The sequence below is a fragment of the Ailuropoda melanoleuca genome, chromosome 13, assembly GCF_002007445.2.
Source record: "Ailuropoda melanoleuca isolate Jingjing chromosome 13, ASM200744v2, whole genome shotgun sequence".
NCBI lineage: Eukaryota > Metazoa > Chordata > Mammalia > Carnivora > Ursidae > Ailuropoda > Ailuropoda melanoleuca.
In genome coordinates this window covers 26,441,904-26,458,777 of record NC_048230.1, presented here as the reverse complement: position 1 = coordinate 26,458,777, position 16,874 = coordinate 26,441,904, and the positions used below count along the sequence as shown (strand labels likewise).

General features: G+C 50.2%; 3 protein-coding genes across 8 annotated transcripts in view; 1 reads left to right on the top strand and 2 right to left on the bottom strand.

Moving 5' to 3' along the window:
- Positions 1 to 79: 79 nt before the first annotated feature.
- CNTD1 (cyclin N-terminal domain containing 1) lies at positions 80 to 7,055 on the bottom strand. The gene is made up of 7 exons (XM_011228646.3): positions 6,733 to 7,055; positions 3,710 to 3,785; positions 3,278 to 3,446; positions 2,147 to 2,309; positions 1,538 to 1,682; positions 805 to 901; positions 80 to 250 (listed from the first exon to the last, which is right to left on the bottom strand). The coding sequence occupies exons 1-7, from the start codon at positions 6,899 to 6,901 to the stop codon at positions 80 to 82; spliced, it is 990 nt and encodes a 329-aa protein (XP_011226948.1). The 5' UTR covers positions 6,902 to 7,055.
- A 211-nt stretch (positions 7,056 to 7,266) lies between these two features.
- LOC100473276 (cytochrome c oxidase assembly factor 3 homolog, mitochondrial) lies at positions 7,267 to 8,377 on the top strand. The gene is made up of 2 exons (XM_002922147.4): positions 7,267 to 7,518; positions 7,861 to 8,377. The coding sequence occupies exons 1-2, from the start codon at positions 7,305 to 7,307 to the stop codon at positions 7,965 to 7,967; spliced, it is 321 nt and encodes a 106-aa protein (XP_002922193.1). The 5' UTR covers positions 7,267 to 7,304; the 3' UTR covers positions 7,968 to 8,377.
- Positions 8,378 to 8,937: 560 nt separating this feature from the next.
- Positions 8,938 to 16,874, bottom strand: part of WNK4 (WNK lysine deficient protein kinase 4) — a 16,663-nt gene continuing 8,726 nt past the window's right edge. For 2 of the 6 annotated variants that reach the window (XM_034640190.1, XM_034640191.1), the window contains exons 9-19: positions 16,540 to 16,661; positions 16,257 to 16,315; positions 16,042 to 16,159; positions 15,658 to 15,774; positions 12,158 to 12,295; positions 11,323 to 11,377; positions 10,623 to 11,215; positions 10,483 to 10,543; positions 9,969 to 10,377; positions 9,686 to 9,885; positions 8,938 to 9,309 (exon numbers count right to left, since the gene is read on the bottom strand). In XM_034640190.1, coding sequence (XP_034496081.1) covers positions 9,200 to 9,309; positions 9,686 to 9,885; positions 9,969 to 10,377; positions 10,483 to 10,543; positions 10,623 to 11,215; positions 11,323 to 11,377; positions 12,158 to 12,295; positions 15,658 to 15,774; positions 16,042 to 16,159; positions 16,257 to 16,315; positions 16,540 to 16,661 — 1,982 coding nt within the window. In that variant the 3' untranslated portion in view covers positions 8,938 to 9,199. Of the gene's footprint in view, positions 9,310 to 9,416; positions 9,515 to 9,685; positions 9,886 to 9,968; positions 10,378 to 10,482; positions 10,544 to 10,622; positions 11,216 to 11,322; positions 11,378 to 12,157; positions 12,296 to 15,657; positions 15,775 to 16,041; positions 16,160 to 16,256; positions 16,316 to 16,539; positions 16,662 to 16,874 lie in introns of all 6 variants that reach the window. The other 4 variants (XM_011228639.3, XM_034640194.1, XM_019802725.2 and 1 more) reach the window with 4 other exon arrangements.

Here is a 16,874-nt window from a genome sequence, read left to right as displayed (position 1 = left end):
GTACCCTGAGTCTGAGAGTAAACGAAAGGAGGGACGCGCGGTGACGGAGGCTGTTTGTACGTGGTGGGTTGAGCGCACCTCAAGTGTTGGAGGAGGGAGCGGCCCTCAGAGCTCTGGCCTCCAGGGGGGGAAGAGCAGGCTGCTGTCGCCCTGGAGTGTTGGCTCCCACGCTGTGAGTCAGGATTGCGTAAGAGAACTCAGTGATGCTTTCCAAGGCAATGCCAGTGATGCTCCGCAAATGCCCCACAACCTTCAGAAACAGACAGATTTCGTATTACTAAATCATCTCAACATGTTTTAGTGCACAGACAGACACATCGGGCTGTTCTCTCAAGCCAGATGTAAATTTTTTCTCTGCGTTTACAGAGAAGATTAAATCCAGATCCCAGTGTTTGCCAAGGGCCAGATGACATTAGGATCCCTTTACCCTGCTAGTGTTAGCCTGGAAAGTTTCTGCTAGACATTTCATTCTGCTGGAGATAAGGTCTGTGACATACGAAGAGGGCATTTGGGCCTAGATATTGTCTTCTATTGGGGAGGATGTACTTATTGGACCTGAACATAATAGTGGGTTATCATCAGAAAGGGAAAGGAACAAGCCGAACGTGGTCCTCCATTTCCAGTTCCATAGGAGCACTTTCCAGACATATCCTGGTGTTTCCTCCCACAAATCCTGCTTACGCATCCTCATGCTGGGTCTTCACTTCTGTTTTATAAGTTGTCTTCTCTTTTCCTCTAACTGATGGGAGACTGCTTTCTATTAAGTGAATTCTAACCGTGCCAGTCCCGCTCAGTGGTGCGCACCTGGCTCCAACACTCGTGGTTTTGGATGAAAGCACTCGCCGCAATGACTCCTACTGCCAACAGCATGAAGTCTTCCTTCACTGAGACAAACTTTTCCCTGAGTGATTAAAACCATATTAATTTTGGAGCTTGAATGGAACTTGATCTTCCAAATACTAGGGCCATGGGACTTCAACTGTGAGTTGTTTATGTTGATCATCTTGGACTTTGTTAAATATGGAAGGACATGGCCAAGTAATGGCTAATTGGCCCCCCTCCCCTAACCCACCTGGGATTAAAACCTGAACGTCCTGACTGGTTTATTGGCCTCTGTTGTCCCATCTGTCTCCCTAACAAATGTAACTGGGAGCCTTTTTACCAGTCTGACTTTACAGTAATCAAACACTTTTGTCCAAGTTGCAACCCTGTGACTGGCTTTTTTTCCTAAGGACTAGAAGGCAGTCCAGTAATCTCCAATCGAAGCAGCAGTAAAGGAAGAACTATGAAAGAAAGTATGTTAATTACCTGCAGTCATTTAAATTTAAAAGCAAAACCCTTTAGGGTTTTTGCTGTTTGGGCTCAGTCATCTGCATCCAAGCAACATATTGGGAGTCCATTAAAACCGGGTAACCTGCACAGGTTAACTGCGGACTGGATGCCTTATTGGGTAAATTCCATTCCCATGGTATGTTCTCGAGGTACGCTCCTAATTCACTGTTCCTGGAAGAGACCTACCCTAAAGGAGTTGCCTTACCCTTGCAGCTGACTGGGTACGGAATTTTCAATTGATGTCCTCAGCAGGCTCTCATATATGGGTTCGTGCAGGAGATAGACAAGGTCAAGCAGGGTCAGGCAGGTTGTGTGCAACTGTGTGGCTGGGACCAAACAGCCATTGTATCCTAGATGGAGTATGGGCATGGCAGAGAGCGGTAAGTGGGTCCTCTCTGATCATAATCACCGTTACATGTGACGTAAAGCTCTTGAGCTAATGTGTTCTACTGTAGGAAACCTCTTTAGTTGGAGGTCAATTTCAAAGGATAAAGGGAGAGATTAAGAAATCTCCATCTGCCGTGTATATACAATTAGAGTATATTTGTTCCCCTCTTATCTCATGCCTCTCTAGAAAATCACCTCTTTGATCCTGCAGTAAGAGTGCCTAGTGAGTCCAAATAGCAGCCAGGTGCTGAGACCGGAGTTTCCTTCCCTGACAGGTACCAGTGGGAGCACATGACTCGGTCATCCCAGGCTTCCTGCTGTTTCTCATTGGCGGGTTCTGCCCACTGCTTTCAAACCCCTGGGCACATTCTTATTGCCTTCTATGGAAGATTCCAACCCACATGCCCTGACACACTGAATAGAGTACCTAAAACCTCCAGAAGCATCTCCACATATGCCAGGGGAGTAGGCAGATTGATTTGGAAGTTCAGGGACTTCAAAACATCAAGCTCTGACTCCAGCAGTTCTTCTTTAGTGTGTACATACCCTAGAGACTGGAGGAAATTCAGGACTGTAACGTTGCTGATAATCTGAGCGAAGAAAAACAAAACAGTGTGAGAGAAAGAGAGAAGGGTGTCAGACTAAAGGTCACACATCTTGGCATAGCATACAAAGCTTCTCACAATCCAGCCCATGCCTTCATCGCATCTTCTCTCTTGGCAATTGCCCCTCACGCCCCATGCTTGTCATATAGGATCACTTGCAGGTCCCGAGCCTGTCCAGCTCTCCAAGCCAGTACACGTGCTGTTTCCTGTGTCTGGAGCTCCCTTTCCTCCTTCTCCGTTCTCCCCACTTTCCTGAACTCCTCTGCCTCTTTCTTAGCATCCACCCGTCTCCTCCCCACGCCTACCTACCCGCTTCAAGAAAATACACTTGCTTGACTTTCCCAGGCCACAGAGGTACACGCACAGCTGTCTGTGTTTACACGAATCAGAGCACCCTCCCACATTGTTTGCCTGCGTGTCTTCTCCCATTGGATAATAAATTCCTTGAGAGTGCAGGCAATATTTTTACTTGTTGTACCCATGGCACCTAGTGCAGCATCTGGCCATAGGAGACAGTGAATATTTGCTGCGGGAATAAGGGAACATTTTACCATACAGGCATTGGGTAGGGGTATGGAAACATTTTATCCTCTATAAATGTAACAGTTTGTCTAATACTGATAGGCCTGTTGGCAATTCAGGCACCTTACGTAAACTGTCCTTGGGTCCAAGGGGAGGAAAGGTGACCTGTATAAATGATGGCATCTGTCCAGCAATTACACTTTGGGAACAGAACTTCAGGCTATTTAAGAACTGTCTCTCTCTCTCTCTCTCTCTCTCTCTCTCTCTCTCTCTCTCTGTGTGTGTGTGTGTGGTGTGCTTATTTAGGAAGCATAATTGCAGCCTGGAGTTTCCACAGGAGTAGTAACACCTAGCTTGGGAGGTTTCTCACAGTCCTCTGTGGACGAGCTGGTTTCTGCTAACAGGTGCACAGGAGGACCCCAGTAACTTACTTTGTAGTGGAAGGAAAGCTTGCTTGCCAGTTGAACACAGGACACTAGGCGCAGGAGAAACTTGCTGAAAAGCTGCTCTTTCAGAGCCCTCCAATTCTGAGGCTCCTTCTTCTCTCTCAGCTGGACCGTGGCTTGCCTGTACATATTCTCTGCCTGCTTAACCATAAACCTAGAAGGAAGGGAAGGGGAGAGTAAACAATGCATATTCTCACAAACTAAAAGGAGTTTGTGCAGCAAACTATGCGGATTTCCTCTTCTCCAATCTCAGTCCGTAGCTGAGATATGGACACTTGTAATTACTAGAGGGTGCCAAACCACATCTCGTGCTAAAGGGCGACAGTACTTTTTTTTTTTTCCTTTTTAAAGATGGTTAAGGGTATATTAGTCCTTCTGAGAGGTAACACTCACAAAGACCTATGCACAGGGCTTTACCTTTCTAGGATTTCTACAGCCTGGTAGCTCACGGATTTCTCCAGACACCATTGTTCAGACAGGAGAAAAACAAACTCTGCCAAAACAAGAAAGAAGAGACTAATTCACAAGGTACAACCAAAACCACTCTGTGAACTCTTGGCATTGTGTAAAAGCCATGATGGGGCCAAGGGAAGAGGGTCAGGGGGTGAGAAAGGAGACTGAAACAACCCAAGCTGAGCTGAGTTCCCTCTCCTGCCAACAGGCAGATCAGAGGCATGAAAAGGAGGCTGACTGAGCACCAAAGACAAGGGCTTACCAAGCCCCCTCAGTGACCCTTGAGCCTTCCTGTGGGACTCAGCTAATAAAAGGCTTGGCCAGCTACACACAAACACACCAGCTGGTCGAGCTGGCCTCTACACCATGCTGGGAACCTCCAGCTTCAAGGGAGATTCTTGGACGGATAAAAACCCTAACCCCTATATTGTGTTTTCAGTGGAATGTTGACAGGAACAGCAAAGTCCCTCCTGGAGTTTGATATTCTTTATAACCCTGTTTGTTTAGTAACCACCCTCTGGAGAACTCCCATTGCTTTACAAACACGATTCGCCTTACAGCAGGACACCATCTCCCCACCACCAGTTTGTTGGGTAAATCTGCAGTGGCTGAGCCTCTCCCCAGGAGCAAGTTTGTTACTGTGGAGTGGCTTGTTTTGAAGAAATGTCCCCTAGATCAGGGAACATAGCCCATTTTGGGGTGTGGGGGCAAAGTCACCGGGGAGGTGAGAAGGGCAAGGTACCTTGGCAAGATCTTAGGCTGCCTCTGTTTCTCTTTGAAAGAACAGCCCCAGATAGAATTCTATTTAGTTTGCAATATCATTAGAGGGTGGAAACAAGGGTAAATGTTAGTTCTCAACAAAGGAATCTCCTGTAGAACCTGGGACTTTTAGCACTGATCAGTAAAGAATTACGCATAGTCAAATGGCCATGTGTCTTCAGAGAAAATTTGACTTTCTTAGGCATGTAGAGGTCATGCTAGCACAAAGTTGAACAGTCTATTTGATACACATTACACATACGTACAAAACCTTACTGTTACGGAAGCTAGAGCCCTGCTAGCAGTGCCCAATAGATAATTAGCAGAAGATAATTAGCTTAAGCAATTAAACAAAATACCCTAGAACACATAATTGTGTGTTATTAGTCCCTTTATTTGCTGGAGTTTAGGCTTTGTTTCTGTTTTGTTTGTGTGTGAGTATATAGTTGTTTGGTTTGGTTTTGGTTTGGGCCTGAAATATCTGGGTGATTGTTTCTATTTTCTAGTTTAATTTGCCAAGAAAACTAAGCTAAGGTTAGGTGCAATGGGTGATGGTTATGCCTCCCCCCTCTACTGGATCTCCCTCCTGCACTAACAAACACATCTATTAACTGAAAGTTCTTCGCCTTCTATCCTCTTAATCTAGCGCTCTTTATCTCCCTTGTTTCCATCACTGTTAACTTTCTTGAAAGCCTGGCTTAAACCTGCAGCTTCCACTTCCTCATGAATTCCCTGATGTTCTGCAGTTTGGCAACTTTCCCCAACTTGCTAAAACAATAATCTCACAGGCCAGCAAATATGTCCAAATTATTGAATAGCATCACCCTTTTGCAACCTTTATTCCGTCGTTCATATCCCTGAGGCGTATGAAACTGCTGACCATCATCCTTCTGGAAACTCTTTTGGCTTCCAAGGTGTCTTGGTTTTGCTCCTTCCTTTCCAACCATATTTTTAGTTCCCTTCATGACTCTTCTTCCTACTCCAATTGCCTGAACACAAAATGTCTCCTGAGGAACTGTCTTCACCTGCTTCTCTTTTCTTGCTCTCAGATGCATTCTCTACCAGTTTTCAACAGTATCATTATGAAGATAACTCCTAAACCTTTATGTCTAGTTCTGACCTCTCTTTTGACTTATTTTTTAAACAGCTCACTAGAAACCCTCCTTTAGATGTTCTACAAACACTTGAGACTCAGTAGATCCAAACCAAAGCTGTTACTTTCCCAAAGGTCACGTTTCCTCCTGTTTTATTTTTTAATGGATGCGTGTGTTTCTCTTAACGGTACCACTATACTCCCATTCTTCTAGCCTCAACCCTTTGGCATGGTCACCTTTGCCTTCTTCACCTCTTAAATTCATCCATTGCAGAGCCCCAGATTTCATCTCTGAAATGTTTTTAATCCATCCTCCCTTGTCATTCCCTCTGTCCTATTGCCTAAACTACTGACACAGACTCCACTGGTCTACCTCCCTCCTATCTCTCTCTACTCCAAAGCATTCTTTACATCACAGCCAACATAACTTTTTCTAGGGCAAAGGCTAAAGTCACATCACTCCCCTATTTGAAAACCTTCAATGCCTTCTTGTTTCCCTACTAAGCTATGTATAAACTCCTCCCCTTGGCATTCCACACAGAATGTCTCCAAACTACTTTTCTAGTTTTAATTTCAACTATTCTTCCACATGCTCTGGACAACCTGGACTTAAATGCTCTACCCACACTCACCCCAAGCTTCTCTATTTCGGTTGGTTTACTCCTGTTATCCTTCCCTTTTGGTAGAAACGCTGTCCCCCTCCTCCACCTTCACCAGCCAAAATGTCATCCTTCTTCGAGGTCTACCTTAATTCTTCCTACCCTCGCCTCACCCTATCACTCCTTTCAATCCCCATAAAAGCTTCTGCAATCTGGTATGTCACTTATCTAGCCGTCCTGGTACCTAGTTGTTTACAGATTTGTTCTATAGCCTCCAAAGCAGGGACGGGATCTCCGTTCTGTCCTGCTCTCCCAAGTGGTGTGGATAAGCCGTCGGTACGGGTTGAAATCAAGGGTAGGGTGCTGGTGGATCTCATTCCTCACTACATCCCCTGCACCTGGCATCTAGCACTCACTAACAACACTTATTTGAATGAATAAGGTAAACTGAGTCTCCCATGAGAGACTCCCACTGAGTCTCAAAGACCGGTGCCCCAGTCTCCCTTGAAACCCGTTGCCCAGCCCTGCGTCCACACCCACGATCCGGGTCTCCCTGAAGCTGCCCATCCGGCCGGCAGCCTCCTGCACGGCTTGCTCATTCTGCTGCGCCAGGTGGAGCAGAGCGTCTTCAATCGTCTCTGTGGCGACAGCTCCGAACTGAAAGTCACTGAGGGAGGCCAATCTTGACCTCACAGGTCCGTCCATTTTCAGAAGCCTTTGGGTACCCCTGGACGGCTCTCTGGACCCATAAACCGACCCCCTTAGCTTCCCTCCGGAGTCTTCTGCCACACTCTGGCTTCCTCGTCCCCTTCTGTGCGCTTGTCTTCGCCTCAAGTCTGAGGAAAACCCAATTCCCACCGCGGCCTCGAGCCTTCCACAGCCTTTTCCCGCCCCAACGGCCGCAAACCCCTCAGCCAATCAGAAAGCTCCGCCGCTTGCCGCCTCCTCCCCCCGCCCGCCCCGCCGCGCTCTTCCTCTAAGACCTAGAGCAGCGCTCGCTTCGAGACAGAAAACGCGGACTACAACTCCCAGCCTCCCTTGCCGTGGCCCAGGACTGTTATTCCCAGCAAGCCTCGCTCCCTGGGACTACGAAGAGCGGAGCGGCAACATGGCGGCGCCGGGAGCTGGTGACCCTGTCCATGCTAAGAGTGGAAAGGCCCCTGTGGCTCAGCGCATCGACCCGACTCGGGAGAAGCTGACTCCCGAGCAGCTGCAATTCATGCGGCAGGTGCAGCTCGCCCAGTGGCAGAAGAGTCTGCCACAGCGGCGGACCCGGAACATCGTGACCGGCCTGGGCATCGGGGCCCTGGTGTTAGCTATTTGTATCCATCCAGACTGTAGGCTCAGGAGACGGCATAAGGGGACAGGGGAGCAGAGGCACGTAGTAGGGCAGTGTGGGGGTGCTAAAAAGAGCCCGAGCTATGAAGTCTTGGCCATTTCTGTCGCCGAGCCAAGCGTTTAATGTACCTTATTTTGTCGTTTTAAGATGCTCTTTTAATACAACGTATTAATAATAACGGAATCGGGGTCAGGGCTCAGAAAAGCAGAGGCCAGAAGATCGAATCACTGATTTGGGAGGGTGAGAGAGTAAAAAGGGTGGTGGAGAAAGTCTGGGAGAAGGCAATGTGTATACTCCAAGAGGTTTCCTGAACCCACTTCCCCAGATGGCTACACCTTCTACTCCGTGTCCCAAGAGCGTTTCCTGGATGAGCTGGAGGATGAGGCCAAAGCTGCCCGAGCCCGAGCCCTGGAGAGGGCATCAGGACCCTGAACCGGATGGGCACTGCATGTCTCCAACCTGCTGGAGTCCCTTCACAGGGTGGATGATGCCCCATGACCCTATGAAAATTGAAGCCTGCACACAGCATTGCTGGCCTCAACCTTGGACGATGATTGAGCCCAAGAATTTTTTGCATTTGGCCAGGTCAAGGGAATATTGCCCACTTTACACAAACTGTTTCCAGTCACTGAGCCCTGCTTGTATTTTGTTTCTTTGTTTGAGAGTTACATGACGTTGGCTTTCTTCAGGATTTCTGACTTTGTGGTTTACCCTCTTTACCTCCCAGGGACTTAGCTGTTGAGGGGATGGGGGGGGCAGCTCTGTGTAGTGTTGGGGCCTAAAATGGGAAAGATGGAATTAGGTTGAGAATAATAAACTGAGTCACCTCTCTTGGAGCCAAATGAGTGTGTTAAGGCTGAGGGATGGCATGACTATGCTGGAAAGCTCCACAGGCAGTGGGGGCAGCAGTGGCATTGCCCCAGGGAGCTGTAAATGTTTAACTAGAATTGCTTTTTCCGTGAGATCTTTCCATCTGACTTAAGGGAGAGATCATGGTGGGTCACGGTGCTATGTGAGACTGAACCACGTCTTCAGGGAGGGAAGGTCACTCTTCTGTCCTCTACCCGTAAAACCAAAACATCCTTACTCCAATTTTCCTGCCTTTTCTCATTCTGAGAGAGAGGGGTAGATGAAAGATGAGGGACAGCCTTCCTTCTTTTAACTTCCACTTGGGCCTGCCTCTCTAGGCCTAAGGTGGGGTCTGGATGAGATCTTAGCTTGGTCAAACAGATAGTTTACCTTGCAGTTTCCTCATGAACTGCTGGCAGGAAGTTAGAAGGCTGCGCAGCTGCTAGCCTTGCTTCCCATTGTGAGGAGAGTCCCTTCTAAATTTTCCCCTGCCGTACCCCACAAGGCTTTACCCCCCTGTTCTTAAAGGCACGACAGATACAGGGTCACAGAATCCTAGTTTCCAGCATTTTTATTGGCTGTTGCTAATTCTAGTGTGAGTACACCCCCGACACTTGCTCAGCTGGGAGTGTGTCTCTAGGAGCATCAGGGCTTGAGTGGGATTGCTTAGTGGTTGACGCTTGGCTGGGGAGGTGGAGGCATGAGGATGGTAGGCTGCAGAACTGACACCTTCTACACAGTAAATAGTTCCCACGTGTTTGGCTCTTCCCTATAATGGACCAGCACTCTCCATGCCCCCTTGGCCTTCTACTCCCTCAGTACTGGGGCCTTCTTGCAGAATTGTGTTGGTCAGCAGATTCTGAGAGCACAAGCTCCATGGTGGGCCCTGGTGTGGGGCAGACACATGGCTTCTGTTCTGAATTCACTGGAGGGAAAAGAAAAAGCACTGAAGAAACCTCCAAAATGGGAGGAGGGTGAAGCTGCAGTCAGTTACCATTCCCTGGGCTCGCCCTCCCTTGGACCCGCCCTCACCATCCTGCCAACATCCCCGGCGAATGTCACCCCCTTGCTTGCCCGCTGCTCCTGGGAGCCGGTGCTGCTGCCACTCAGGGAGTTCCTTCGCATGATGCCTGGGTGCAGGATGGGGAGGGAGAGCACTGAGTGAGGGAAGGGGCCATGGGGAGAGGAGAGGGGGGCTAGTCCCCCCAAACCAAGGGGCAGACCCCCAGGGCCTGGAAGAAAGCCAGATCAGTAGGGAAGGGGACCCAGGAAAGATGGGAGCTGGGCCACTGCAGTCTCACCAGGGCCCAGGGGCTCGGAGCGCTGCAGGCTGTTCCGGCGGGAGGTGGGGAAGCTGCCCTTGGAGAGGCGGCGCTGGCGGCTGGACAGCATAGCCGCTGGGGCCACGATACCCGGTGGGGGCTGCTTCCCAAGCCGGCTGTACAAGTCCTCGATTTCCTTTTTCTGTAGTGTCTGTAGTGCCTCCACCTCTGACAAGTGCCTGAGGATACACCAGGAGCATGAGCGCTAGCCACACACTTGGCTCTCCCAAGTCCACCTCTTGTCCTTCCTCCCCAGACTCACTTCTGCCGAAGACTCTGCAGCTGAGCCCAGAATTCCTCATCCTCCCCACTGCTCTCGGATTCCTCACTGCTAAGACACAGGCTACTGTATGAGTAGTTCATCCACACTGGGCTGGGATGGCTCTGGGGTGGGGGGCTGCTCCCCACTCGGGGTTCCTTCCCATCATCCCCTTCCTCCTCAGCTCCAGCCGCTAGGCCTTCAGCTGCACGGTCGCTCTCAGCCAGAGCCTCCCTGGCCTCTGGCCCGCTTCCAGCACTATCCTCTGTGTCTGAGCTCTCTGAGGTCAGCTGAGGGGTTGGAAGCTTCAGGGAACTGGAAAGAGCTGGGAATGTTGGTTGCAGGGGAAGAGGCTCAGCTGGTTCTTTGGATGAAGTCACTTGGAAACGCCCCACAAGCTGCGGCTTTCCCTCTGTAGAGTGACAAGGAAGGAATCATGGAAGGAGGGAGAGAAATCAGTGGCAGGATATGAAGTGAGAATAATGGGCAGGGGAAGGTCAGTGATCAGAGGCCTCACCTTCAGTGATGGGCTCTAGTCTGGCTTCACCCAGGAGTGGCCGAGCAGGATTTGGCAGGGCCTACAAAGTGTGGGTCCATGAGGAAGGAAATGATCCAGAATGGAGTGCCCCTAACCATCCCTCTTGGTTCCCTACTCACCTCACTCTCCATCTCAGCTGTTGGGGGTGAAGGCCTATCCTGGCCACAAGGAGCAGGGGGAGGGGGCGGGGGCAGGCTAGGCAGGGGACCAGGAGGGGCTGCAGGAGACTGGGATAGGAGCCCAGGTGAGGGGGACAGCAGGGACTGGGCCACAGTCATCACAGCCAGTGAGAAGGCACTAGCCAGAGAGAGGAGAGGGGCTGCTGTGGTGGAGGGGAGGGGAGAAGTGGAGGGGCAGGGGGGAAAGGAAGGAGGAGTAAGAGTGACCTGGGAGCAACCGGGAGAGAAGGCAGGTGGAAAAGGGAGGACTGAGCTCTGCAGAGAATGAGAGGCTGGGCCGGGGAACTGGGCGGCACTGGGGGAGAACACAAGTGGAGAGCTGGGGGAGTATGGTGAGAGATCTGAAGACACTTGGGAGAATGGGGAGGGGCTGCAGTATGGGGGAGAAGTGATGGGGAAGATGGGACTTGGGGAAACAGGGGTTCCAGGGGAAAACAGGTTTCTGGGAGACAAGGGGGTTCCAGGAGAAGATGAGGAGGTGGAGAAGGCTGCCCAGCTTCTCTGCTCCAGGGAGGTGCTGCTCTGGAGCTCTGCTGGCAAGGAAGGAGTATTGAGTTCCCAGTCCCCCATTCCCTATGCCCTTCCCAGGAGAAACTCCAAGGGTTGTGATGAGTAAGCAGGGACAGAACTCAGTACATACCACGGGATGGGTCTGGGAGGGGGCCTGAGAGGGCAGGTAATGGCGCTGGCTCCTCCTGAGGGAGAGAATGGGGCCCATGGTCACAGTGGGGAAGAGCTGAGTCTCAGATGGGACATTCAGAGCGGGCTTCAGCTGGGACCCATGAACCTCTAGGAGTCCATAGAGGGCTTCCAAGGGACTCACAAGCGCATGTGCTAAAATATTTACAGCTATGTAAAGGGGTATGAAGTCTGCAATTTACTCTCAAGTGGTTCAGAAAAAAATAATATGTGCATGTACATAATAGAGGGGGAGGGAGGAAGACAGTGATAAAGTTCATGTGACCAAACACTGACAATTGGCAAATCTGGGCAAAGGGTATCTAGGAGTTCTTAGTACAATTCTTGCAATTTCTCTCTGTAAGACTGAAATTCTATCAAAATCGAGTTGAAAAGTATGCATTGAACATATTTTTCTAGAACAAGGGCCCACAGCTTTCCTCAGCTTCTCAAATGGGGTAAGAACCATTGTCTCGGGGCGCCCAGGTGGCACAGTCTTTAAGCGTCTGCCTTCGGCTCAGGGCGTGATCCCAGGGTCCTGGGATCAAGCCCCACATCAGGTTCCTCCACTAGGAGCCTGCTTCTTCCTCTCCCACCCCCCCTGCTTGTGTTCCCTCTCTCGCTGGCTGTCTCTCTCTGTCAAATAAATAAAATCTTTAAAAAAAAAAAAAAGAAAGAAAAAAAGAACCATTGTCTTAGGGTCCCAGACATGAAGGAAGTACAGCCAAGGGGACGGGTGAAGGCAGAGAGCAATGAAGTCTAGAGCAGAGAGGTGGAGGTGACCCGAAGGGTCTCACCTGGGGGCCCAGGGAGACCTCAGCAGCCTCCACAGGGCCAGTATCTCTCTTCAACAGGGTCTCCACTCGCTGGATAATCTCCCGAATACGGCTCAGGAAGCCAGCTCGCTCCGAGGGCAGAATGAACTCGTTATACACCTGGCAAGGGGTCAGCAGGAAGAGGAGGGAGGGCTCAGTGATCCCACTCCTCCCTGCCCCCCTGCACTGATCTTTAAAAGCCAACCCTTCACCTCACTGCTCTGCCAACCACCAACCTAAAGCAGGTATTCAGTAAGTATCTACTGTATGCCAGGCACCGTGTGGTGTAAGGAGAACTACAGCTTGAAGGACAGGAGCTAACATTCCTAGGATGCATTGTAGCCCAGATGCTTCACGGGTCTTATTTCATTTAACGCCAGCAATGGCTCTCCGGGGTCTGTAGTCACATCCCCATTTGAGAGTTAAGCAATGCTCAGAAACAGTCTGCCTAAAATCACAGAATTTGCACCCAGATTTGTCTAAAGCAAGAACCTGAGTTCTTTCCACTGTTGCATCCTATGCTTTTGGACACAACTCCTGCTCTTGCAGGGCTCGTGTACACACACACCCACAAAGTTAAGTAAAAATAAGGCAATCGATGGTAAAAGTAACATTCAATTTCACAAACACTGGAGCATATGCTATGCGTCAGGCATGGTTCTAGGTCCAGGTACACTGTTCTAGGTGAGGAATACAGAGAAGCATAAAACAAAGTCCTGGTCCCCAAGAAGCCCAAAGTCTAGTGGAAGAGACACATAAATACATAATATACTGCAAGCCAGCCTGTGGTAAGAAAGGCATTATGATCAAGGTATAGACAAAAATCTATACCAGCAGGAGGAAAGGGAGAGTTTAATGGTACAGAGTTTCAGATTTGCAAATGAAGAGGTTCTGGAGATCTGTTTCACAACAACATGGATATACTTAACCCTACTGAACTAACTATACATTTAAATATGGTTAAGACGGGGCGCCTGGTGGCTCAGCTGGTTAAGCATCTGCCTTCTGCTCAGGTCATGATCCCAGCGTCCTGGTATAAAGCCCCAGGTCGGACTCCCTGCTCAGTGGGGAGCCTGCTTCTCCCTCTGCCTGCCACTCCCCCTGCTTGTGCTCTCTCCCCCTCTCTCTGTCAAATAAATAAATAAAATATTAAAAATAAAAATGGTTAAGATGGTAAGTTTTATGTTATATGTTTTTGGCCACAATTTTTTTAAATGCCATTCCAAAGAGAGAGCAGGTTCATGCCACCCAGGAGGATAAGGGAGGTTTCACAGAGCTGGGATGGTTTCACAGAGCTGAGCCTTGAAGGATGAGTAAGAAAGCAACCCTTCACTGAGGACCTATCACGTGTGGATACTTCTCATATAATTTCATTTCTCATACATCATAAATTATATACTATATCAAAACATCTTGGCAAAATGAGTGTTATCATCTACATTTTACTGACGAGCAACTGAGATTCAGAGAGGTTAAAAAACTTGTTCTTATTCACCAATCTAGTGAATCACAGAGCTGAAATTTGAACTTGGGTCTTATGTGAAAGCCCACCCTTTCCCCTGTTCTCTGTTCCATGCTGTTCATCGGGAAGAGAAGAGCAAGGGGAACAGCATGAGGAATAGCTCTGAGGCATGAAAGGACATGGCACTTTCACAAAGCAGTGAAGACCAAAGCAGAGCTGGGAGTGCTATGAATTTCAAAGGCCATGCTCCAGAATTGGGCCCTTACTCTAACCACAGGTGGCTGGCCATTAATGGTGTAGAGGCAAAAAGCAAGAGCAGATCCAAGTCTCCGGAGAATTCTGCTGCAGAGGAGTGGAGGGTACAATAGTAGGGAGAGAAAAGAGGGCAATGGACCCTGTGGTCCATTGCGGGGGGGGGGGGGGNTGGCTGTGTGGGATCTGAGTGGGCTTAAAAGTCTAGTAAAGAAGCCTTTCAAGGCAAGAGACCCCTGAGCAGATGGAGGCAGAAGTGGGAAGGCATCCAGCCTCTTCGGAGGACCATTTAGAATCCAGTGTGGCTAGAGGAGAGATGATAAGCCTGTGTGTCAAGTGATATTTTGTCTTTGTCCTGGGTACAAGGTGAGTGACACGATGGAGGAGAAACTTTAAAGAGAGTTTCTGATGTTTCTCTCATTCCCCTCCCTCCTGCACCACAGAGGCTGGAATCCACTGCCCCCACTCCACTGAGACTGGTCTCCCACAAAGACCTCCTCCTGACAAAAACCAGTGTGGTCCTGCCTTGGGCTTCACCCTATGTCATCTCCTTGAAACTCTGTTCACTAAGTTTTCCCTAACATCTTCTGGGGCTCCTCCAACCTCTCAGGCCCCACCTCTGTGTCCTTTGGTGACCTATTCCTCCCTATCCCAGAAAGGAGGGTATCCACTGAGACCCACTATCGGACCCTCTCTGCCTCTGGCTTTGCAAGCTCATCTCCCTTCACTCTCCCTTCTGTGCTGACAACTCCTAGATCCACTTCTGGATCCCAGATCCAGCCCTGCCTGACCATATCCTGCTCCTAGGGAGGATCCTGCCCGCCCCTCTGTCATTCAAGCTCATCATGACCCCTAAGAAAACCTGCTTTCATTTTCCAGCTCCCTCTCTCCTTTAATGGTCTGCTCCCACGAGCTTCTTCATGCTGCAAGTCTCCCATGATATCCCCTCTTCCTAACTCCCTATCGTTTCAACTCCGCAAGTGTTTACTGAGCATCTACTATATGTACCGCTACGTCATAAATGACTGGATTAGAGAGTCACTTATTTTCCTGAAACAACCCTCAGATTCGCCCCTTTTCTTCCTCCCTTCCCCCATAATCCACTTTCTCCTTGGACCACTTGTAGTTTCTTGTATTTTTCTGCCATGATTCCCTACCCCCAACCCTCTCCCGCTTCCCATGGAAGAATGGTCTTCTTAAAACCTATTCTCACCATGTTACACTCTGTCTAACTCTTAAGACTGTCTATAATCTGTGCCTACTCTACGTGCCCAACCTTGCTTCCACAATTCCCCTCTAGGGACCCTCAGTTCTAGTGACAGTGGTTTCTTCATGAAGCCCCCCACAAGCCCCACCTTCCAAATCACTCCCTACTTCCATGCCTTTCCTTGCGCTGTACTTCCTCTAGACCCGCCCTTCCTGGTCTTCACTGTTGTTCTGTCAAGACCTGGAATAAGTTCTCCCTCTTCCCCCTGCTGCCCCCAGGCCACCCTTTACTCACAGACACAGGATCACGTGTATAGCATGTATTTGACCACAGTACTTGTGTATGCCCTATGTTATCAGATTGCTCCAGCTGAGGAGCCAAAGCTCAGTGAATAAATACAAATCTCTCCCAATACAAGGGCAGAGATGTCTTCAGTGTCACTGTACTTTAAAAACCCTTGCTGTTGGGTGGGAGGAACGGGGAGTTCAGCACCAGGGGACATCAGACGGGAGATTCCTGTCCTGGACCCAAAGACTCTGTCCTCCTCTCTCTCCTGCTCACCATGGCAGCTGCAATCTCTTCTGGGCTGTCCCCATCCAGATCAAATCGGAAGGTCACCATCTTGCTATTGTGCGTCTGTAGCTGGCACTCAACCACTCTGTCATTCTGGTCTGAGACCTTCAGATTCAAAGTCAGCAGAGGGGAGGCTGTCAGGCCCTCTGTCCTCATCACATGTCCCCACCCCCTCCAACCAAGTGACAGTGGCCAGATTGTGGAGAGAAGCAGACTCTGTCCCCAAAGTCTGGTATTAGAAACTAGACTGGCTGTCTCGAGGGTACCAGTCACATACTGCCCTCTCCTTTTTTGGTTGACCTCCCTCACCCCCCTGGCAGTTTCCCTCCTGGTCCTGTAGGTTATTGCCCATCCCCTGTGCCCCCTTCTTACGCTAGTGACCCGCAGCCGGGATCGAGGTCTGCGCCGGAGATTTCTTCCTGGGGGTCTCCTCATGCGTTCCATCCCTTCTCCCACATCACTAAGGCCTGACGCTGCATCTGAGGCATAGCTGGAAAAGGAATGGAGATAGGAGTGTCAGAGTAGACACCGGGAGCCCAGAGCACCCTATGCCTCACCCCAGCACCCCAACTCCTACCCGAACCTACCTGTCTCCCGGGGAAAAGTCACTGCCTGGGCCTGAACGTGGAATGGATAGGGCGAAAGCCTGAAATAGGGAATGGGTTCATGAGGTCAGACAACGATAACTGTTGGGATCCAGGGAGATGGGGTCAAGGGTGCCGGGGTACTAGGCAGAGGGAATTAGGGAGGATGAGGACAGAGTGATGGGTTACCAGGGACTTGGGGCCAGGTCATGGGTTGGGTTTCACAAGGAGAAAGATAGGTCATAGGCTTGGAATGGCTGGGAGCCCCCCACGTGACCCCTCTCACCGAGGGCAGGCAGAGATGGGACTCAGCGGGGCTGGATGGCACCCCCCCAGGGGGCTGAAAGGCAGGGTCTGAGGCATCCAGGAAGCCGGAGGAGCTGAGGTAGCCATCAGTCTCGCAATCCGCTGGTGGGGGAGGGAGGGGATCAAAAAAGGGGAAGTAAAGGGGAATGGTGGCAGAGCAGGGGGGCTGCCTGAGCAAGGAGGGGCCTGGTGCTGTGGGAATTCTTTCCCAGAAGGAGCTGCGCAGCTAGATGTGGACATCAGGGTAAGTGACGGTGCTGCTGACTTGAACTTCTGGGCTGGCGGGGGGGGGGGGGGGCGGGCAGAGGAAAAAGG

Excerpts from the sequence above, each read along its gene's own strand:
- CNTD1 (XM_011228646.3), bottom strand. The coding sequence starts at position 6,901 with ATGGACGGACCTGTGAGGTCAAGATTGGCCTCCCTCAGTGACTTTCAG. Across the intron at positions 2,310-3,277 it reads AGCTTTCCTTCCACTACAAA|ATTATCAGCAACGTTACAGT; the intron begins GTAAGTTACTGG and ends TTCTTCGCTCAG. Across the intron at positions 1,683-2,146 it reads GATGCTTCTGGAGGTTTTAG|GATACAATGGCTGTTTGGTC; the intron begins GTACTCTATTCA and ends TACTCCATCTAG.
- LOC100473276 (XM_002922147.4), top strand. The coding sequence starts at position 7,305 with ATGGCGGCGCCGGGAGCTGGTGACCCTGTCCATGCTAAGAGTGGAAAG. Across the intron at positions 7,519-7,860 it reads GGCCCTGGTGTTAGCTATTT|ATGGCTACACCTTCTACTCC; the intron begins GTATCCATCCAG and ends CCACTTCCCCAG.